Genomic DNA, 22,577 nt, shown 5'->3' with positions numbered 1-22,577 from the left:
CTACTGTATATACTTTATGAGCTTTCCACCAATTCAGTTAATATCCCCTTATCTACTAATGGATGATTGAACCACTTTTTTTTAATGGTTTTTATTATTAATAATAATTGTATTTATATAGCGCAAACATATTCCGCAGCACTTTACATGTATTGTTTACCTACTGTGTGATATAATAAAACGTTCATAATCTTGTAGTCATCATTATAGGTTTTTATGTAGTATTTATGACTACAAAACAAAAAATTGCAACTATGTGGCCTAATGGCTTATGGACAATAAGTGGTGGTGGTGGTGTAAATCAGACTAGTTGTAAGCACTACTGACCTTATGGGCAGGGATGAGATTTATAAGTATTGAATCCAACAGTTCCTGTGTAACTCCATCACCCTCCATAGTAATTGAGCTCATTAAATCCAGCATGTGCATCTGAACTTTCTGGTTGTGGCTGTTACTATGAAAAACAAAACACATTGGTTAATATATTTGCAACACCCTAATCAAAATAAACAAATAATAAAGAAAAATATTTTTAAATTTAAAAATACGTCAAACCAGAACACAGCCCCAAAAAAAGAACTAGCTAGACTTAAAAGGAGTTGTCCACTACTTGAACAAACCATTCTCAATTACCCCCCTTATAAAATAATAAGACAAATAACTCCGCTGCTGTTCCAGCGTTGTCGGCACTGGCTTTCCCGGGGCTCACGTGACATTGTCACACAATCCTGGCAGCCAATCAGCGGGTGCTTCACTCTCCTCGCCTTCGGACGTAACCGACATCCGTACAAAGTAGGAGCTGCGGCTGCTTTCACTGTCTCCGGATGTCTAATTTGCTTAAAGGACCACTCCTTTGGACAAATTACTCATCTGAAAAAAGTGCAGCAGCCACTGATTGGCTGCAAGAACAATGTCACGCAAGGCCCGGGAGAGTCGGCACTGACACCAGAGGAGAGTATAGGTGTTATTTTAGTGAGGGAAGGGGTACATAGGCATTGGGAAGGAGTTTTCCGAGTAGTGGACAACACCTTTAAAGAATACCTGTCATCTGCATAAATCAGACAATGGCTGCAAGATTGATGGAGCGATTGAGAGAAAACCACACTTTGAAAAGCCAGCTGGGAACTCTGTCTTAGCGGTCTCTCCCCGCAAGGATTACTGTGACTGACAGTTCTCTTCCTAACACACACACATAAGGAAAGGTTGGGAAGAAGCTGCCAGGGACCAGCCACGGACTTGTCAGCAGAGACATTCCCCAGAGGGCTTTCCAAGATGGGACATTTCAGAATAAAACATAAATGGTAATATTGTAGCAAGTGTCGGACTCATGCTGTGGTCCGGGCAGCATGAAACAGATGACAGGTTCCTTTTAATGACTCTCTTTAAAGAATATACAGAAACATCCCCATACAAGTTGTTCCTGCGCTCCCAGCAACCTGGTGCAATAAAATGCGGTGCGACCCCATGTTCCGTGCACATTCGGCTGCTTCAGTGCAGGAAAATCAGAGGAGAAGGCAGCAATAAACCAGCAGAGAAGTCTGGCTCTTCTCAGGATTGATGGTGGTCCTGGAGGTCAAACCCCCACCAATCCTAACCCTTGTGTGACACACAGGTGGCGAGAAAACATTAATTGACGGTGGTTTTACAGGAGGCTTCAGAAATTGTGATTTTCCCAAAGCTGCCCTTATAATGTAGGGAGACTTGCATAGGTTACCATTCTTATAATGACTGAAATCAGGGAAATGTTATTTAAGGAACTTATTTGTAAGTAAACATGTATACACACAAACAATTTTACTTACTTTATAACCGAGAAGAGAGTCTTAAAGAGCTGAATAAAAATTTCATTGCAGTCTTCCAACTCAAAGCAAATATTATACGATTTGACCCATGCTAAATTCTGAAAACAAGAGATGGAAAGAATAATTAAAATACACAAACAAGTCAGTGATAAGATGAGTGGTTACTTTAAAGGCCCAACCCGACTCGGTGAAATGTAGGATTTTAGACCAGGTGCCACTCATCATTCTGAAGCCACGTGGACCATATCTTCTCTAGCAGACATTACTAAGTGTGGGCCTCGTGTACGGAGCGAGTTCTGTAATGCCGGCACACATGATTGCAGTATTGGGGTCTTGTGCCCTGGCAGTCACATTTCAATGCTAAACATTTAGTACCCGAAAGAAGGAAGCCATTACTAGATAAAACTGTATTTACATTTAACGATTTTGCTGTGTTAAATCGGTAATTTTTTACAGATTCGCAGTCGTTTAATAGACTGTTTACATTGGCCGACCCCACCGCAGATGTGCACACTATCCTCTGTAGATCGCTCAGTGCGCATGGGTTGCCATTGCTCTCGGCAGCACAGTGCCTATTTATATAGAAATATGAGCTGCTGAGAACAATTCTTTTGATTTGTAAAAAAAACAAGATCATTTCACCTGACGAACAAGAGTTCTGCAAGTATGTCAGATGATCTGCAGCCAGTTTACACTGCAAGATTACTGAGAACCAAGCGTTCCTAGGCGCGCTCACTCACGATAATGCTGTAGTGTAAATGCACTAAACATTCAAAACATCCTGTGGTTTCCTTATGAGCATTAGATGACACTGCATTGTTAGGAGAGTTCAAGGGGAAAAGAACAATAGTAGTACGGAGAAGGAGCTAAACCAACAGGGAGATCTAATGGCAGCATATGGCGTTATGTGCAGGGCTGGGAATCACTAACACAGGGCTCAGAACTTTATACACTCTCGAATGTAGGTTATACTCGCCAATAATTACCATCTATCTACTGCAGTAAAATGGTAACATCACAGGTTCTTATTTTTTTTTTTTTTTTTATAAATAAGGCCTCAGATTGATATATTAAGAATACCAAACCCTTCTAAATTCCTACGAAAGTTAATAAATTATCCAAAAAAGCTAGAAAAGTGTGCTCTACATAATAAAAATTAACTCAAATTACCCATGTCTATTCACTTTCAGCCTTTTTACACGATAAACAACAAAGTTGTCATAATTAATGAAATTAGTAAAATGGCATCACAGAAAACAAAAATAAAATTTGAGAAGGTTACAGAGACTTTTGCCAATTCACAAAGTGAAATGCCCAGGGCAGATCGCATGGAAATCTCTCTGTATGCCTTATCACCTTCAGCTGATCCTGTTAAAATCTCTGCCTCAAGAACATTTCTATTCAATGATGCTACAACTAATCGTGCACCATTGCAGAGTCCTCGTTTTGTATTCAAATTTCCCAACAACATAATAATGCTGCCCACCCCAAGTCTATGGCAATGGCTTGGCATGCCTGATGGGGTTAAGCTGTTTAAAAATTCAATAGGAAAATGTTCCCTTTCATCATCGTCATCTACAACAACAGAGTCATTGCTCCAACGTCAGCTGATTTTTTTCTCGGACTCACCTCAACATTAAGCTCTTTATGAAGCAAGATATATACATACACGTTGTTTTTTTTTTAACAGCTGGAGTAAATACATTTTTACTAAATCTGCCTCCAACTGCACAGCCCTGGTTACACGTGAGCTGCACGTCATTATAACTAGGAAGGCTATATGCCGTGCAATATAGACCGGTTTTATTACCCACAGAGGAATAAAGACCAGTCCCTAGTAGAACATGTCTGGTATCTTATTATTAGGGAGGACATGCATTCTCAAAGAGGACAAAAACAGGACAAATGCCAGAAATTAATATACAAGTGACACACAACAGGGCTGGGTAAAACTCTGTTTTCTTGGCGACAAAATCTTTCATATTGCCAGCACACTTCAGCTGTCAGAGAATAAGCCGCCTGCTCCTCCTGCTGCATCTTACCAAGAATCGATGCAAAGCAGGAAGCTACATGCAGAGGTTCACCAGCAGATGGCGCAGTGACCGTGCACAATGGCGTGCAGGATATGTGGGGAGAGTAATGTGCAGGCTCACTGTAAGGACACAGTGATGACAAGAGGCAGGATCAGGATCACTACTGTGGGGGCAATATAGATGGGGGAGGACACAGACAAAAAAGGGGACTGCGCAAGAACAGCATATGGGCCCCTGTGCAAGAACAGTATATGGGCCCCTGTGCAAGAACAGTATATGGGCCCCTGTGCAAGAACAGTAGTTCAGTCTGTGTCAGGAGCTGCTTGCTGCTTTGGAGGTGGTAGTGGCCCTATTAGCTCTTGGGCCCCTGTGCGCCTGCACAGGTTGCACCAATGATACATCCTCCCTTGAGTATAGATGTACAGAACTGAGGGCCGTATGTGGGAATTATCACTGCTATAGGACATGATGTCCACTAACACCTGTGGGCCACTAAGAACACACACAAATGTCTGAGCCACTACAGGGTAAATGTCCACACAAGAATACCTCTATATATTTGCCCATGATGGGACATAATGGGGGCTGCAGTCAGTGGACAAGGCCTGGGCTACTGTATGGTCATTTCTGACATTAGCATCATGTCTCATATGTTCATTAAAAAGTATATAAAACCCATAAACATGACGGGATCATGTCAGAATATTAGTAGCTAGATGGGCCATACTGCAATAGGGCATCAGTATGATATATGTCCTGGAGGAGTGAATTTGCTTCTGATAACACTAGAGCTGGCAGCGGCGATGACGTCCCGTCACAGAGGACATCTTCAGGCCACGCAATGCTGAAACCTAGACCTGGGCCAGCGATACACAACTTTCACTCCTCTGTCCTACTAAAGGAGGGTCACGGGAGCAGTTGTAAGAAAAAGAACATAAAAATGTAAAATAATAATTACCTCAAGTAGGTAAAAATATCTGTTGAACTGTGGGCTTTTAGTGTCCTCTAGACCCTTCAACTGCCTTGTTATAAACAAGAAAATGTCCTGTAAAAAGGAAAAAGAATGAATGAGAGAGATGCAATACAAATTACAGGATGTAAGAAATGCAGAGCTACAGACACAGCTAGACTAAACTTATCCAGAAAATTAACAGGTCTTGTTATTCACAGACAATCTTGCCATTTTTCAGGGCCACATAAATTCAGCAGGTCTGCTGGACCATCGCAAAAAAAACACACCCAAAAAAACACAAAAGGAGGCTCCCAGCTATACATCTGCGGCAGTCAGGAGATCACCACTCCTGCCTCGCCAATGGTTCATGGATGTTGTATATACGGGGAGATGTATAACATGCATTTCCATCATATTTGTTAATTTTGCAAATCTGGCAAATTAATCTCTATAGCAATAGTGGCCACATGTGCCCGTTCTCTGCCTGCTGCCCACACCCCATCCATCTACGTGTTGTACAGGGTGGACTGCATCTTGTCCACAGTAAGAAAAATTATAACAAGAGAACACTTTTGGCCATTTTTTTTGGTGTGGGCATCATGAGCACTCCTAAGGACATTTTCCCCTTATACACATACAATATATCAGTACGTTTCACTATTTCATTAGAGGGAACAGAAGTCCCATGCTTCCGGTCTGCAGGAGAGGTGAGCGCACGCGCCGTTACGCTGCACAGGAGACGTGCAGACCGCCCAGTGCCCACCCACAGAACAACCTAGACTGACTGCAACCACATAGGGAACGTGGTACATGTGAAGTAACACACTAATAATGCCGGTGCCCGTGAGTAACAGCATCTAGCACAGGATGGCACACAGCTTAGCATTTCTATAGTTTTCAGCTGTAGCCCAATAGTTAGGCCAGGGATACATGGTGACTCTGGTCATGCAATATTGACATTACGACGTCACATTATGGCTTCTAATAAATGCCAACGGGGTTACAAAACAAATCTCTGGTCGTGGAAATTTTATCTTCAGACCTTAAAGGAAACCTGTCACATGAAAAAATGCTATTAACCTGCAGATATGAGGTTAATTGCGTTCTGAAACTGCCCGATGCCGGCACTGAGAGCCCCGCTGCCAGGAGGAAATTATCTTTATTCCTCCTGGAAGCGTTCAGGTTTCATTCACGGGGCGGCGCGGTTCAGTAACTGCGCCCTTGACACGGATTGACAGCAGCTCAGCATTAGGGCTGACAGCCAGTTAGTGCCGGGAGGAGGGGGGTTACAGCCGCAGTGACTGAACGAGCGCCGCCACCATGACTGAAGTCCCAAAGCTGCCGGGACTAATAAATTTCCTCCGGGCAGCAGGGCTCTCAGTGCAGGCGCCGGGCAGGTTCAGAAAACTATTAACCTGCAGAGTGCATATCTGAAGGTCAATAGTGTTTTTCACGTGACAGGTTCCCTTTAAAGTAAGTTGCTTGTGACTACCAACCAGGCTGTGTTTTTTGAGAGATTTTTTTTATTTATTTTTTTTAACAGCCAAATCACAACTCAAACAGTCCCACAACAGCAAGTCACACAATGTTTTAAGTGGCACAACCAGTCGCTGAGTAGTCCTAGCCATAGGCTAGCTTCACACATCAACAAATCATTGTCCGAATACAGACCCCAAAGTACAGCCTGGCCGCAAGTCTCCTGACCTGAAATCGACAATATCATATATGGCAATAAGCTATTCATTTCAGCCCAGGAAGCCCATGGTAAGTCCGTACATTGGGGTCCGGACTTGGACCATGAAAAACAGATATGTGAAAACAGCCTAAAACTCAGTTGCACTAACAAGTCTCCATGTACACAGGTCTAACCTAATTCTGCAATAAGGCTGCGTGCCCACTATGCGTTCTTCAAGCGTTTTTGATGTGGAATTTCCGCAGCGTAAACGCTTGGAAATACATGCCCCATGATCCCCAATGAAGATCCGCATGTTTTGTGCAGCATGTCCATTATTTGTGCGTTTCCGCATGAGGATTTGAGGTCACAATGCATTAGAAAAACGCAAGTCAAATCCGCATGTAAAAACGCTGCAAAAACGTGTGTAAAATCCACAAGCGCTTTTACTGCCAAGAACATGCAGAAACGCTGCAGAAATTTTCTGCTTCAATTCTGCATCGTGGGCACATAGCCTGGAGTAATGCATGTCTGCACCCATGGGAGTGGTGAATATTCATGGCCTTTAATAGCGGGCACACTGACAGCCGAGCGCAGCAGGAGCCGTGCTGCTGCTCCAGCGTGTGCGCTATTAGTTAGAATGAATGGTCACTGCTCCCCACGCACGCAGTCCCTGCGTGGGGAGCAGTGACTATTCCGGCACAGAGCGGGACACAGCGCTGGAGGAGAGAAGGGGAGAGTATGAAAGGTTTTTTTTTTCTCTGTGCAGGGCCATACATACAGGGATGAAGGAGGCCATGCATACAAGGATGAGGGGGGCCATACATACCATGGATGAGGGGGGCCATACATACCATGGATGAGGGGGGCCATACATACAGAGATGAAGGGTGCCATACATACCAGGAGCCACACTGCGGGCACAGTGTGCCGGTTATTAAGCAAAATTAATATTCACTGCTCCCCACGCAGTAGCGGGCACGATGTAAGCTGCAGCAGGCGGCTGCTGCCTCCTGTGCCCCGCTACTTCGCCACAGTCGCTTCCCCCACCACCCACAGCTACAGTATTTATGTATATCGGACTATAAGACGCACCCTTCCCACCCCCCCAATAATTTTTTTTGAGTGTAATCGGAGTGTGGAATGGCGCCTTTATGTGGGGATAACGTAGATGAAGCCATCTTGGCCCTCTTGGTACACCAAATCATGTTCCTGCTGTTTTGGGCTATTGTGAATGAAACCCAAGTCTCCAGAAGGAGCCAGAAGCGTTATGAGACATTACCTTCAATTTGTCATGTGAAGTGTATGGTGCCTCTGGTGCATATATTCTGAAGATGTCAGCCAAACAGCAGGCCACCAGGAGGCGGACATCTTTATTTGGATTCCTGAGGAAGAATTCAGATGAAAGGTGCAAGGCTAAAGGGAGATATTGCTGTTTTTCATCCTCTGAATCCTGGTCCATATCCATAAACGTTTTAACCACCATCTGAGGAAAAAAATAGCAAAACAAAGATAAATATATGCTGAAATCAGATGGTCAAGTGCGAACAATGCACCATTCCTAAACTAAAGTACCGTACTTGTGCCTTTATGAGGTATAAACTCACATCTCAGCACCAGTTTACAGCTTACATTTAGAAATAATCTAGAAAAAAAGTACAGTAACCCCACAAATGTATCACATTGATTAACTCATACTGCCCTGGAGGTGTATTATAATCCAGAGCTGCTGTGGATTTTTCCGCAATATAATAATAATAATCTTTATTTTTATATAGCGCTAACATATTCCGCAGCGCTTTACATACATTATCGTCGCCGTCCCCATCAGGGCTCACAATCTAGATTCCCTATCAGTATGTCTTTGGAGTGTGGGAGGAAACCGGAGAACCCGGAGGAAACCCACGCAAACACAGGGAGAACATACAAACTCCTTGCAGATGTTGTCCTTGGTGGGATTTGAACCCAGGACCCCAGCGCTGCAAGGCTGCAGTGCTAACCACTGAGCCACCGTGCTGCAATGATAATCCGCAGCGGAAATTTCCGCAGCATGTGCATAGCACATGCGGATTATCATTGGGGAACATGGCAAGTCTTCTACCAAGTATTTTTAAGCGTTTCTGCGGCGGAATTGCCGCTGCGGAAACGCTTAAAAAACGCATCGTGGGCACACAGCCTAATGCCCTTACGCTAGTCCCTGGCAGGAAAAGTGCATGTAAAATCCGCATGCGTTTTTTTCTGCCAGGGAGATGCAGAAACGCTCAGGAAAAATCCGGAGCATTTCTGCATCATGGGCACATAGCCTAAGGCTATGTTAACACACTGCTTTTTTATGCAGATTTTAAGCTGTGTTTTAGGCTATGTGGCCACGATGCAGAAATGCTGCATATTTTTTAGGCTTCTCCCTGGCAGGAAAAACGCATGCGGTTTTTACATGCGGTTTTCCCGCCAGGTAGAAGCGTTCTTCACATGCATTTCTGCATGCGGGTTATCAAGCGCTTTTCCAAGCGATTTTAGCATCACTTGGAAAAGTGCTTGACAACTTGTTTACACTATATAAATCCATGCGGCCTAGTTAAAAAAAAAGAAAGTTTATACTCACCTTCTGATGTCTTCCCGGTGTTTTGTCTGCTCCGTCCGGTGTCTTGCATTGCTCGCGGTGATGTGAAGGATCTGCGGTGACGTCATTGAGCCATGTGATGGGTCACATGACTCAGTGACGTCATGGCAGGTCCTTCACAACAACGCGAACATTGCAAGACACTGGACGGAGCAGACAAAACACCGGGAAGACATCGGAAGGTGAGTATAAACTTTATTTTTTATTTCTTTTTTTTACAGTTTCTATGGTACCCGGGTCTGGATGAGAGTCTTCTCTCCTCCAGAACTGGGTATAATCCGCACACTGAAACGCATATAATCCATGAGTACAAATGTACAGACACGGATTATATGCGTCTCAATGCAAGTCAATGGCGGCGATTACGCCGCGCTTCCGCAAAATTAATGGACATGCTGCGGATTTTTGAGCGCAGCATAAACGCTGCGGAAAAAAACGCAGCATGGGCATTGAAAGTGCGACTTGTCATTGGGGACCATGGGGGGCGGTTTACCAAGCGTTTTTGAAGCGTTTATGCTGCGGAAATTCCGCAGCATAAACGCTTGAAAAACGCATCGTGGGCACACAGCCTTACAGTACCAGCAAAAGCTATGAGATTTCAGAAATCTCATGCACACATTTTTTTTCCCTGACTGAATTGAAAAATTGCTGAGTTTTTGCAAACTGCAGCATGTCACTTCTTTCAGCGTTTTTTTTTTTTTCACCCATAGAAAGCAATGGGAAATTGCAAAAAATGCAGGTATCAGGTCTTGCTGCGTTTTTGGTGCAAAAACCTGTTTAAGTTGCATCATCTCTTTTTTTGGGGCACTAAACTTTATCAGCATGAACAAGAGACAACAAAAACGCAGAACAAAAAAAAAAATTAAGCAAGACCTGCTTTTTTTTTTTCTACTGCCAAGAAAGCAGGTTTTGCCTGCGGGAAAAAAAACGCAGCAAAAAGGCAATGTGTGAACATAGCTTAAGCGTTTGGTCGCACGTTCTGTTTTTTTGCATAAAACCCAGAGGTGGTGGCAGGAAAAACTTGCATATTTCACTAACTAATTTTAATGGGTGAACAGCGTTGCAAAAACATTGAAAAGCCTTCGGAGTCTGAGCAAAAACGCAATATGTCTGGAAATACAGCCAGAAATAAGCAGCATGTGCATGATTTCAGAAATCTCATTGATTATGCTGGTAAAGTAAAACGCTGAGTAAAATATGCAAAAAACGCCAAGTGTGAACATACCCTAAAGGCTGAATTCAGATAAATGATATAATACACTTTCGCACTCTGTGTTTCACAATCCCAGTTACTCTGAAAAAGAAAATATCCAAGAATCGGCCTAAAGTGATGAAAACAAGGATTTTCTCTACACGTACCAACTGCAGTCTTGCATACAATCACACGCGTGAATGGGCTAATTGACGTTAATGGGTCATTGTTCAGACCAAGTGTGGTCCCACCTACACCGGACAGCACACGAGTGTACACATTGCTAGTATGACTAGGCCCTTAGTCATAAGCCGGCCATTATCTAACACATCTGCAGCTGTGTATTATCATAATGTATATAGCGCCAACAAATTCAACAGAGCTTTTCATAAGTCCTCGTCACTCGCTGTCCCCATTGGAGCTCACAATCTAAGCTCCCCGTCAGGATGTCTTTGGAGTGTGGGAAGAAACCGGAGACCCCAGAGGAAAACACAGGAAAACCCGGCGCAAACACAGGAGAACATACAAACTCCAAGCAGATGTAATGGATGAATTTACAACATAATAAAACCATCTACCATTACTAGCCAACCGATCTATGAAACATGTCCTGAGCAAACAAGGTCCTGAATCAATTATTTGTTAAAAGCAAAGTGCACCCCACTAAGTGAGAAGAAACATACTTCACATCGGGTGTCAGATCCACTGAGAATCAATTGTCCAAGTAACACAAGCATCAAAGACCAGCGAGAGCGGCGGTGGCAGTGCAACGGCGGCCAGGCTTACTGCAGACACGAGACATAGCGATTCTGCCCACTATATGGATATGTATTAAATAAAGGTTACGTAAATGCTAAAGACAGGGCTCATAAAGGCCTGACCACTACTCAGACAACCTTCTGGCATACTATATTCCCCAATGTTAAATAGAAACTCCATATACTCCCCTCTCGCCCGCACTGCCATGCCACGTGAACACTGCAGTCAATCAGCGGCTGCTAACGGGCAGCTGGACTCTCACTTCCTTGGAACGTCGTGGGTTCATTGCAGGAAGTGAGAGCACAATAGAGGCAAAGCAATATATAAGAAGAAAAAAAAGCTTTCGATTTTCACACTGGCCACTAGGCCTAATACTAGACTCAGACCTACTATTAAGTTAAACCATATGGACATAGACTGCAAAAGACTGCAGGCTTCAGCTCATTGATTTTTGACAGGAGTGGCTATGCTGTGATCTGGGCAAAAAGTAACTGTGTAGGGAGGAAGCCAGCTGGGACTGCCTATTGTGGACAGTGGATCCACGGTGGATTACAGAAGAACTGTACTTTGTCTTCTTGCAAACACATTTTTTGCAGCTCTCTGAGCTCTGCAGTATTGTAACAATATTGCAGCCCTGTCTGTCTGTGAGATGGAAGCTGAGCAGAAGCTGCAGATGTGTACGGTGTAATCACACACAGCTCTGCAGTGAGAGGAAGCTGCAGATGTGTACGGTATAATCTCACACAGCTCTGCAGTGAGCGGAAGCTGCAGATGTGTCCGGTATAATCACACACAGCTCTGCAGTGAGAGGAAGCTGCAGATGTGTCAGGTATAATCACACACAGCTCTGCAGTGAGAGGAAGCTGCAGATGTGTCAGGTATAATCACACAGCTCTGCAGTGAGAGGAAGCTGCAGATGTGTCAGGTATAATCACACAGCTCTGCAGTGAGAGGAAGCTGCAGATGTGTCCGGTATAATCACACACAGCTCTGCAGTGAGAGGAAGCTGCAGATGTGTCAGGTATAATCACACACAGCTCAGCAGTGAGAGGAAGCTGCAGATGTGTCCAGTATAATCACACACAGCTCTGCAGTGAGAGGAAGCTGCAGATGTGTCAGGTATAATCACACACAGCTCTGCAGTGAGAGGAAGCTGCAGATGTGTCCGGTATAATCACACACAGCTCTGCAGTGAGCGGAAGCTGCAGATGTGTCAGGTATAATCACACACAGCTCTGCAGTGAGAGGAAGCTGCAGATGTGTCAGGTATAATCACACACAGCTCTGCAGTGAGCGGAAGCTGCAGATGTGTCCGGTATAATCACACACAGCTCTGCAGTGAGCGGAAGCTGCAGATGTGTCCGGTATAATCACACACAGCTCTGCAGTGAGCGGAAGCTGCAGATGTGTCAGGTATAATCACACACAGCTCTGCAGTGAGCGGCAGCTGCAGATGTGTCCGGTATAATCACACACAGCTCTGCAGTGAGCGGAAGCTGCAGATGTGTCCGGTATAATCACACACAGCTCTGCAGTGAGCGGAAGCTGCAGATGTGTCCGGTATAATCACACACAGCTCTGCAGTGAGCGGAAGCTGCAGATGTGTCCGGTATAATCACACACAGCTCTGCAGTGAGCGGAAGCTGCAGATGTGTCCGGTATAATCACACACAGCTCTGCAGTGAGCGGAAGCTGCAGATGTGTCAGGTATAATCACACACAGCTCTGCAGTGAGAGGAAGCTGCAGATGTGTCAGGTATAATCACACACAGCTCTGCAGTGAGCGGAAGCTGCAGATGTGTCAGGTATAATCACACGCAGCTCTGCAGTGAGAGGAAGCTGCAGATGTGTCAGGTATAATCACACGCAGCTCTGCAGTGAAAGGAAGCTGCAGATGTGTCCGGTATAATCACACGCAGCTCTGCAGTGAGAGGAAGCTGCAGATGTGTCCGGTATAATCACACACAGCTCTGCAGTGAGAGGAAGCTGCAGATGTGTCCGGTATAATCACACACAGCTCTGCAGTGAGAGGAAGCTGCAGATGTGTCAGGTATAATCACACACAGCTCTGCAGTGAGAGGAAGCTGCAGATGTGTCAGGTATAATCACACACAGCTCTGCAGTGACAGGAAGCTGCAGATGTGTCCGGTATAATCACACATAGCTCTGCAGTGAGAGGAAGCTGCAGATGTGTCCGGAATAATCACATACAGCTCTGCAGTGAGAGGAAGCTGCAGATGAGTCAGGTATAATCACACAGCTCTGCAGTGAGAGGAAGCTGCAGATGTGTCAGGTATAATCACACAGCTCTGCAGTGAGAGGAAGCTGCAGATGTGTCAGGTATAATCACACACAGCTCTGCAGTGAGAGGAAGCTGCAGATGTGTCAGGTATAATCACACAGCTCTGCAGTGAGAGGAAGCTGCAGATGTGTTAGGTATAATCACACAGCTCTGCAGTGAGAGGAAGCTGCAGATGTGTCAGGTATAATCACACAGCTCTGCAGTGAGAGGAGCCTGCAGATGTGTCAGGTATAATCACACACAGCTCTGCAGTGAGAGGAAGCTGCAGATGTGTCCGGAATAATCACACACAGCTCTGCAGTGAGAGGAAGCTGCAGATGTGTCAGGTATAATCACACAGCTCTGCAGTGAGAGGAAGCTGCAGATGTGTTAGGTATAATCACACAGCTCTGCAGTGAGAGGAAGCTGCAGATGTGTCAAGTATAATCACACACAGCTCTGCAGTGAAAGGAAGCTGCAGATGTGTCCGGTATAATCACACACAGCTCTGCAGTGAAAGGAAGCTGCAGATGTGTCCGGTATAATCACACACAGCTCTGCAGTGAGAGGAAGCTGCAGATGTGTCAGGTATAATCACACACAGCTCTGCAGTGAGAGGAACCTGCAGGTGTGTCAGGTATAATCACACACAGCTCTGCAGTGAGAGGAACCTGCAGGTGTGTCAGGTATAATCACACACAGCTCTGCAGTGAGAGGAACCTGCAGATGTGTCCGGTATAATCACACACAGCTCTGCAGTGAGATCAGGAGAGCAGAGAGCGGCCATTACACATCACACTGGTAACTCCCTTTCATGTAAAATAATCTCTGGAGGCAGAGTTATCTTCCAAAATAAACGAGATCTACTGCGCTGGTATACTCACTTTAAATGACACGAGAGGTTAAGGAGATAAAAAATATATTTTTATTTTTATTCATACAAAAGCTAGTTAAAATAAGGATAAAATATGAGGCTAAAAATTCCCAGAAGAAGCGAGGTTCGGTGGAGGAATATGAGCGAAATATCAGTGGATTATTCTCGGTATGTCCAGGACGTACAGGTACCTGTGAAGGGTATATATACTATGGTAAGTATAGGAATAGTTGGCGGATTATCTTATTAGTATATAGAGATTTTAGTTACCTGAAACGTAATTAGGTGGTGGAAGAGTAATCACATATGGATGCCTCTGGTTAGTTCTCTTGAACCTGTCAGCTGTGAGTAAAAGAAGGGGGGCTAATTATTAAGAGACAGGGTATTGCCACGTTTAGAGTTTGAGTTTGGGTATTTTACCTGTATAGTAGAAATCTTAAATAAGTGGAGGGGTCTGTATATATCTGGTAGGATTAGGGGGGGTACTCCCCTGGGTTACTGCAGAGACTATAGGGTACTATAAAGTGGAAATAGAAAATTAAAACGTTAAAACGTATATAAATCTAAATAGCACACTTATCACAGTTTATCTTACCCGTAGGGAAGTAGTTTTGTGGATCTAGAGGGTAGTAGTTGTCCAATGGTGGTGGATGTAGTCACAGTATAGTCATCCAGACTAGTGTAGTCATCAAGATTAGTTATACCACCTAGGGGAGCTATGTGTCAATTGTGGTTATTATAAATAATAACTATTATAAATACAGTACTCATAGGTAAAAAGAAAAGTAAAATGATCTCATATATATATATATATATATATATATATATATATATATATATATATATATATATATATATATATATATATATATATATATATATATATATATATATATATATATATATATATATATATATATATATATATATATATATATATAGAGAGAGAGAGTTACGTACTGCTGCAATAAAATGAGAGGTCTTACCACTATTGGCTCTGTGTGATGGAGAAAGAATCAGCTTTGGAGTAGGTTGAGCTGTATAGAAAAAATCCTGGTTTGTAGCAAAAGGTAGAGAGCGCTGGTAAGTGTTTTAAAGCTGTTTCTTTCAGGGATCCCTGACGAAGGATACCGTAGTATCCGAAACGCGTAGGAAGTGTGGCCTCTCCTGCTCTCCGTCTCCCAGTCACGTGACTAGTAGGACCTTACGCTACGCAGGTCCTACTGAGATCATCATCTTTCTTTTCTCGGGTGCTGCACGCAGGTGCCGGAGTCTCCGGCCGGGACTCCGACGCCCTCACCCCTGACATCCAGCAGTCCCGTCCCCACGAAGCAGGCATTCTAACCAGGACGCCGACAAAGATAACAACTCCAGCAGCACGTGCCCATCCGGGACTACACGTGCACGAACGACAGACTCCACGCCCCAAGGAATCCTTATCAGCACCACTGTTGAAAGAAACAGCTTTAAAACACTTACCAGCGCTCTCTACCTTTTGCTACAAACCAGGATTTTTTCTATACAGCTCAACCTACTCCAAAGCTGATTCTTTCTTTATAATAGTTATTATTTATAATAACCACAATTGACACATAGCTCCCCTAGGTGGTATAACTAATCTTGATGACACTAGTCTGGATGACTATACTGTGACTACATCCACCACCATTGGACAACTACTACCCTCTAGATCCACAAAACTACTTCCCTACGGGTAAGATAAACTGTGATAAGTGTGCTATTTAGATTTATATACGTTTTAACGTTTTAATTTTCTATTTCCACTTTATAGTACCCTATAGTCTCTGCAGTAACCCAGGGGAGTACCCCCCCTAATCCTACCAGATATATACAGACCCCTCCACTTATTTAAGATTTCTACTATACAGGTAAAATACCCAAACTCAAACTCTAAACGTGGCAATACCCTGTCTCTTAATAATTAGCCCCCCTTCTTTTACTCACAGCTGACAGGTTCAAGAGAACTAACCAGAGGCATCCATATGTGATTACTCTTCCACCACCTAATTACGTTTCAGGTAACTAAAATCTCTATATACTAATAAGATAATCCGCCAACTATTCCTATACTTACCATAGTATATATACCCTTCACAGGTACCTGTACGTCCTGGACATACCGAGAATAATCCACTGATATTTCGCTCATATTCCTCCACCGAACCTCGCTTCTTCTGGGAATTTTTAGCCTCATATTTTATCCTTATTTTAACTAGCTTTTGTATGAATAAAAATATATTTTTTATCTCCTTAACCTCTCGTGTCATTTAAAGTGAGTATACCAGCGCAGTAGATCTCGTTTATTTTAGGTTTTATGCTTATGTGGTATATGGTGCCCCTTACTACATGCTGCAGGTTAACTTAACTATACCCACCAGCGCCCTTAAGAACTTTTTTATAGAGTTATCTTCCAGACAACATCCTCCCCAGAGCCTGGAAGAGGTAATTTATATGAAGTGATAAAAGAGGATTTATCCACAACAAGGCAAATGATATGAGGCATACAGGCATCACTCTCCCCAGCAGTCTATAACCTGTATGCCCATATTAATAGTTTACATAGGTCAAATGTGGTGACAAATTCCCTTTAAGGCTGTATGACTTTTTCCTCTGACACCGCTGCATGACGTGGATTACGGCAGGGCTGTGGAGTCAGAGTCATGGAGTCTGTGTCCATTTTGGTAGAGTCTGAATATAATGGACTGACTCAAACTACTAAAATATATAATAAATTGCAGCAGTTCAATGCAGTTTGTGGGGAATATTTTTTTCATAAGAATTTGGGAAAGTTATGAAATGTCCTATAAATGTCTGTCCTATTCCTGATCTAAGGGTCTAGACTTTTAGCTGAGATGAATCTGTGCTACAGTAAATTTATCACTTAAACATGAGCCATGCATGAGGGAGTCGGAGATTTGGCTTACCGACTGCACAGCCCTGGCTTACAGTACAGTTCAGCGAAGGAAAAATAAATCTTATCTAATGGATTTGAATATTTAAAAAAGTATAATTTCAAGAAGAATGGAAAAGATTTAATGCACCACTCCAGCGTTTTTTTTTTTTTATTTAATCGCAGGAGTGCTGCCACTAATTTAAAGGAGTATTCCCATCTCCAAGATCCTATTCCAATATGTAGTAGGTGTAATAATAATAATAATAATAATAATAATATTAGCAAATACATCCAATTAGAAATATAGTATAGTATTTTTGATTCGCTATGCCACTTACTTCATGTGCAGGCATTGCAGGACCTTAGATATCCACGGTTACGACCACTAGCAGCTAGCTGTCACTTTATCAGTAGACGTAACCATGGATACCTAAGGTCCTGTATTGCCTGCACATGAGGAAAGAGACATAGCGAATCAAAAATACTATACTACATATCTAATTGGAGGTATTTGCTAATATTATTATTATTGCACCTACTACATATTGGGATAAGATCTTGGGAGATGGGAATACCCTTTAAGTTCCCTTACCCACAGTATTATACTTACCAGCCGCTGTTGTCAACTACTCACAGCGCCGCCCCAGTTCAGAACCGTCATCTTGGGAGCGCAACTTCTGAGTGACGGGATGTCAGAGGTACCAGTCACAAGCTCTCAGTGTAAGTCTATGTGAGTCTCATCATTCTGGACTCGTTCTGCCTCTCATAGACTAAAGCCCCCATCTCACATAGCGAGATCGCTAGCGAGATCGCTGCTGTGTCATGGTTTTGGTGACGCAACAGCGACCTCACCAGCGATGTCGCTATGTGTGACACTTTGCAGCGATCAGGCCCCTGCTGTGAGGTCGCTGATCGCTGCAGAATGTCCTGGACCTTTTTTTGGTCGTTGCCCTCCCGCTGGTCAGCACACATCGCTCTGTGTGACCAGCGGGAGCAGCGATCAGGCTGGTAACCATGATAAACATCGGGTTACTAGGGGCACACGCGCACCTAGTAACCCGCTGTTTATCATGGTAACAAGCCTGCTAAAGTGAGAGGTAACCTTCCGCTCACAGTAGCAGAGTGGTAACCATGATAAACAGTGGGTTACTAGGTGCGCGTGTGCCCCTAGTAACCCGATGTTTACCATGGTTACCAGCCTGCTCCTGCTTCAGCAGGCTGGTAACCAGGAGCAGGACATCGTGGAAAGATTCTTTCCACGATGTCGCTGCTCCCCTGATCGTTGGTGAGCCTGCCTGTTTGACAGCTCACCAGCGACCACATAGCGACGCAGCAACGATCCCTGACAGGTCGTATCGTTGTCGGGATCGCTGCAGCATCGCTAAGTGTGACGGGGCCTTTACACTGAGTAGTAATGTCCGGCTCATCCAGCAAAACACTGGAGCGATCCAGCAGGTCACAACCAGCAGAAAACTGACCGGAGAGGTGCTGATAACAGGAGAAGCCGGTGTCTGGTGAGTATAAGACTAGAGGCAGGAACTTACATTAGTGACACCACTCCAGCTATAAAAACAAAAAACAAAACCCGCTGGAGTGGTGCTCTAATGACAAGATTAAGTAGATCTGATGCTTTCTGAACAGCAAGAAGGTAAGAGAGACCACTGACTGGAAATGCTGAGGTTTTCGTATCATCAACTAAACCCTAGATGCAAAGGAAACCGCTGCTTAGGAGGCTGGCGTATGTCCTCATCATTATTTACAATGTCAAAGTAAAATATTATTTTGCTTTTTGAATTCATGAGAGGGTTATACACTTTTGGGAAATCCTTTCAGTCTGCTTTACCATATTTTCAGTGCCAAGTCCCTATATTCTATCCAGAATAAACCAAAATAGTCACATTCATAACTGAGAATTGCTTGCACTGGTCAGGATAACTTATGTCCAGACTATTTGTGTTTCACCTGCAAAAATCACAACTGAAACCATTTTTAAGATTTGGTGCAGTTTTAATAATTCTGTGGATTTAACATCACTACAGCTGGTATGTCTGCATGTACCCCAAAGCTATGTTCACACATGTTGGGTTTTTTGTACGTTACAAATCTGCAGCAAAACTGATCTCTGGCAGGAAATCCGCTGCGTCACAAAAGCAGGTTTTGCTGCGTTTTTTCCATGTTTTTTTCACCATTACTTCCTATGGGTGAAAAAAAGCTGAAAGAAGTGACATGCTCTATTTTCCAAAAACCCAACTAAGACACAAAAAACAAAACAAAACAAAAAAAACAAGATGTGTGAACAGAGAATTCTGGTTTTTCATAGATTTTGCTGGTACTGCAAAACGCAGCTGTAAATTTGCATAAAAAGCTGCAGCAAAAAAAACGCTGAAAAACACAACATGTGTGAACATAGCCTAGAGCAGCAGCTTCCAACCTGTGGCTCTCCAGCTGTTGTGAAGCCGTGACTCCCAGCATGCCATGCTAGGAGCTGTAGTATTGGAAAAGCTGGTGAGCTACAGGTTGGTAACAGCTGTCGTAAAGAATAACGTCACTTTCACCCCTGATTCTGGCTTACAAAAAATGATCTAATATACTGAGGTCAATGCTGCCATTTGACTGTGGCCTTATGGACATAATAGTCTCTGACAACATACCTCTAAGGCTGCATTGACACATTTGTGTGCCACTGTCCAGGATGCACGGACTGACCTGAACTAAGCAGCTTCATAGTCCTAAATTAGGCTGTCGAGTTTCAGGTCAGGAGACCTGCGGCCAGTCCGTGCATCACAGCCGTACTCAACATGCACACGGATCCAACATCTACACAAAGGCTTCACTTTATAACCAGTTGCTCAGAAGTCAGGGACCGCTGCGCTGCTTACTGTGCTGCTGTTTCCTTCAAATAGGATGGAAATTAATCACAATGGCAAAATATTTTTTTAAAGTAGTTGCAATTAAAATCCACATGTTCAATGAGAGCTAGAAGCAGCAGCCCTTCTCCCATGTAGTGGAGGAGATCTTATTTCCCCTCCTCCACAGCTAACATCTCAGGTTTTCTGGCACGCTGATGAAACAGAGCAGAGCAGGATGACGGGCGCAGCGTGACACAGGTCCTGTCTGTATGGAGGAACGCACAATGAGGGATCTGGGGCAAGTACAGTAAAGTAAATAATCTTACATTGTTAAAGGCATCTAGATGGATTCTGCACAACATGTTATTTGTAGCTGTCACAGCTAATACACAAATGACAGATGTATGATAATGTATAAGGGGCCCATTTACACTGCAGCTGTTAACAGACCACAGATTGGCTACGAGCAAGAAGATCGGCGGTCAATTGATATCCTGTTAGACAGGCCGACCACACTGCTACACACACAGATCCATCTATAAAGGGGTTGTGGAGTCACAGGACATTGAAGATCTATGACCTATCTACAGACCTGTTGGACCCCGGCACCTTCATCCATCAGCTCTTATTTTCTTGATTATTGATAATGAACCGTTTTGCGGAGGCTGGCAGCTACACACTGAATGCACCTGCGCTATTACAGGTCCGCTCAATGCATTTACATCCAGCAGACACTGGAGCAAATAACTGATCAGCAGGTGTGTAGGACCACCACCAATCTTATATTGATGACCTATGTCAAGGAGAGGTCATCAATAGCCTGTGACTGGACAACCCCTTTAATATGATCTTTCTGTGCATTTGGATCATTATGCTCTCGGGAGCACCTCTTATTTAAATAGGACGATGTGAACAATGATTTTTATTATCTGATCAGATGAAAAATCATTTTGTTTGTTCGTCGGGTGATTGCAGGCCACAATCGGGACATGAATGGGATGATCAGGAATGTTTGTTCCCGATTATCGTCCTGTCTAAATGGACCTCAAGGCCTCACCTACCTACTACCTACAGCCCGCTATGATTACCTTGCAATTATATAAATAGTGATTGGGTATATTGTAGCTAATTTTCTACACATATTTGTATACCATCATTTTTGCCTGGTGGCGTATTTATGGAATAGTATTTTTGATGTCATTTGTGGACGACATCCATCCTATGAAGTATACTGGTGTTTTCTTTTATCCACACTCTTGTAGTGTTGGAATTTTATTTCAATAAAAGTTATATTTTATGATCTTGCTAACTCAGTCTCTTGTTTTTTTGGATTAATCCATTTCCAATATACAAGTTGTTGTTATATGTTCACACGTTGCTTTTATTCTGCAGTGAAAATCTGATCTCTTGACAGTAAAAAAAATCAGGTTTTTCTGGGGGAGGGGGGGGGGGTTGCCACTTTTTCTTTCAGCTTTGATTCCACCTTGCAAGCATGAACAATACAAGGTGTTAGGCCACCAATGCAAGACGTATGTGACACCATAAAGCATTTTAGGGAAAAAAGGTCAATTTGATCAAATTATTAAGTGGAAAAAAGTAAAAGATAGCAACTATTCTATACGAAAAAGTTCAAGGAAAAAATACACAATTGAAAATGTAAAACCAGAGGGGAGAGTTGAATTGGTTGGGCATAGTTTACCTAAGACATTGGTTGGTTGAGGATGGTTTACTTTCACACCTTGGTAGGCCAGTGAGTTGGTAGGGCTTTGTTTACTTTCACACATCACTAATTTAATTAAACTGAACTAATACTATCATTCATGCTCATGTGAGAACACCAAGACATTTACTGACTTACTCATTGCTTTCTATGAATGAATAAATGCTGCAAAAACACTGAAAGAAGTGACATGCTGCAGTTTTCAAAAAAGCAGATTTCCAATTCAGGCAGGAAAAAGAAACAAAACAAGTGTGTGCATCAGATTTCTGAAATATCACAGCTTTTGCTGATACTGTAAAAAGCAGCTTTTCATTTGCATAAAAAGCCGCAAAAACTCAACGTGTATAGCCTTACAGTCATACAATTAAAATTAAGAAGTCTGTGTGGCCCCAGCTTAAAAAGGTTGTTTAGTTTCTCTTATTATTGCAGGTTTCCTCACACTGACCAGCACTTCTGTCCATAAAATGGCCAATGATGCAGGATCATGTGACCAGCCCATCAGCCTCCTCCAATAGAAAAACAGCTTTCATATGTGAGGTGTCTTTGGCCATGTGCCCACGATGCAGAAATGCTTCGGATTTTTCCTGAGCGTTTCTGCATCTCCCTAGCAGAGAAAACACAGGCAAATTTTACAAGCGTTTTTCCTGCCAGGGACATGTGGATGTCAAGCGTTTTTGCATGCATTTCTGCATGCGGGTTATCAAGCGCTTTCCAATCGATTTTAGCATCACTTGGAAAGTGCTTGTCAACTTGGTCACACTATATAAATTCATGCAACCGACATGGATTAATATAGTGTGACCAAGTTATAGTAAAAGAATGGTAAAAAATAAACCTTATACTCACCTTCCAATGGCTCCCGGTCTCCTCCGGTGCGTACGGTGTGTTGGGCGGCTCGCGGTGGACTAA

General features: G+C 43.4%; 1 protein-coding gene and 2 long non-coding RNA genes across 6 annotated transcripts in view; 1 reads left to right on the top strand and 2 right to left on the bottom strand.

The window, feature by feature from the left end:
• Nucleotides 1-22,577, bottom strand: part of PDS5A (PDS5 cohesin associated factor A) — a 134,953-nt gene that overhangs the window by 83,324 nt on the left and 29,052 nt on the right. For all 4 annotated transcript variants that reach the window (XM_073645828.1, XM_073645835.1, XM_073645817.1 and 1 more), the window contains exons 3-6: nt 7,742-7,945; nt 4,794-4,880; nt 1,803-1,900; nt 328-454 (exon numbers count right to left, since the gene is read on the bottom strand). In XM_073645828.1, the coding sequence (XP_073501929.1) occupies nt 328-454; nt 1,803-1,900; nt 4,794-4,880; nt 7,742-7,945 (516 nt within the window). The remainder of the gene's footprint in view (nt 1-327; nt 455-1,802; nt 1,901-4,793; nt 4,881-7,741; nt 7,946-22,577) is intronic.
• Nucleotides 14,214-15,637, bottom strand: LOC141161055 (uncharacterized). The gene is made up of 5 exons (XR_012250615.1): nt 15,172-15,637; nt 14,781-14,892; nt 14,606-14,702; nt 14,456-14,527; nt 14,214-14,376 (listed from the first exon to the last, which is right to left on the bottom strand). It is a non-coding gene; the product is annotated as an uncharacterized lncRNA (long non-coding RNA).
• On the top strand, nt 15,383-16,423 carry LOC141161063 (uncharacterized). The gene is made up of 4 exons (XR_012250616.1): nt 15,383-15,899; nt 15,978-16,074; nt 16,153-16,224; nt 16,304-16,423. It is a non-coding gene; the product is annotated as an uncharacterized lncRNA (long non-coding RNA).

The sequence above is a fragment of the Phyllobates terribilis genome, unplaced genomic scaffold (genome assembly GCF_046119375.1).
Source record: "Phyllobates terribilis strain yellow unplaced genomic scaffold, ASM4611937v1 Scaffold_1__5_contigs__length_1240528914, whole genome shotgun sequence".
NCBI classification, from domain to species: domain Eukaryota; kingdom Metazoa; phylum Chordata; class Amphibia; order Anura; family Dendrobatidae; genus Phyllobates; species Phyllobates terribilis.
This window is presented reverse-complemented; position numbering and strand designations above follow the sequence as displayed.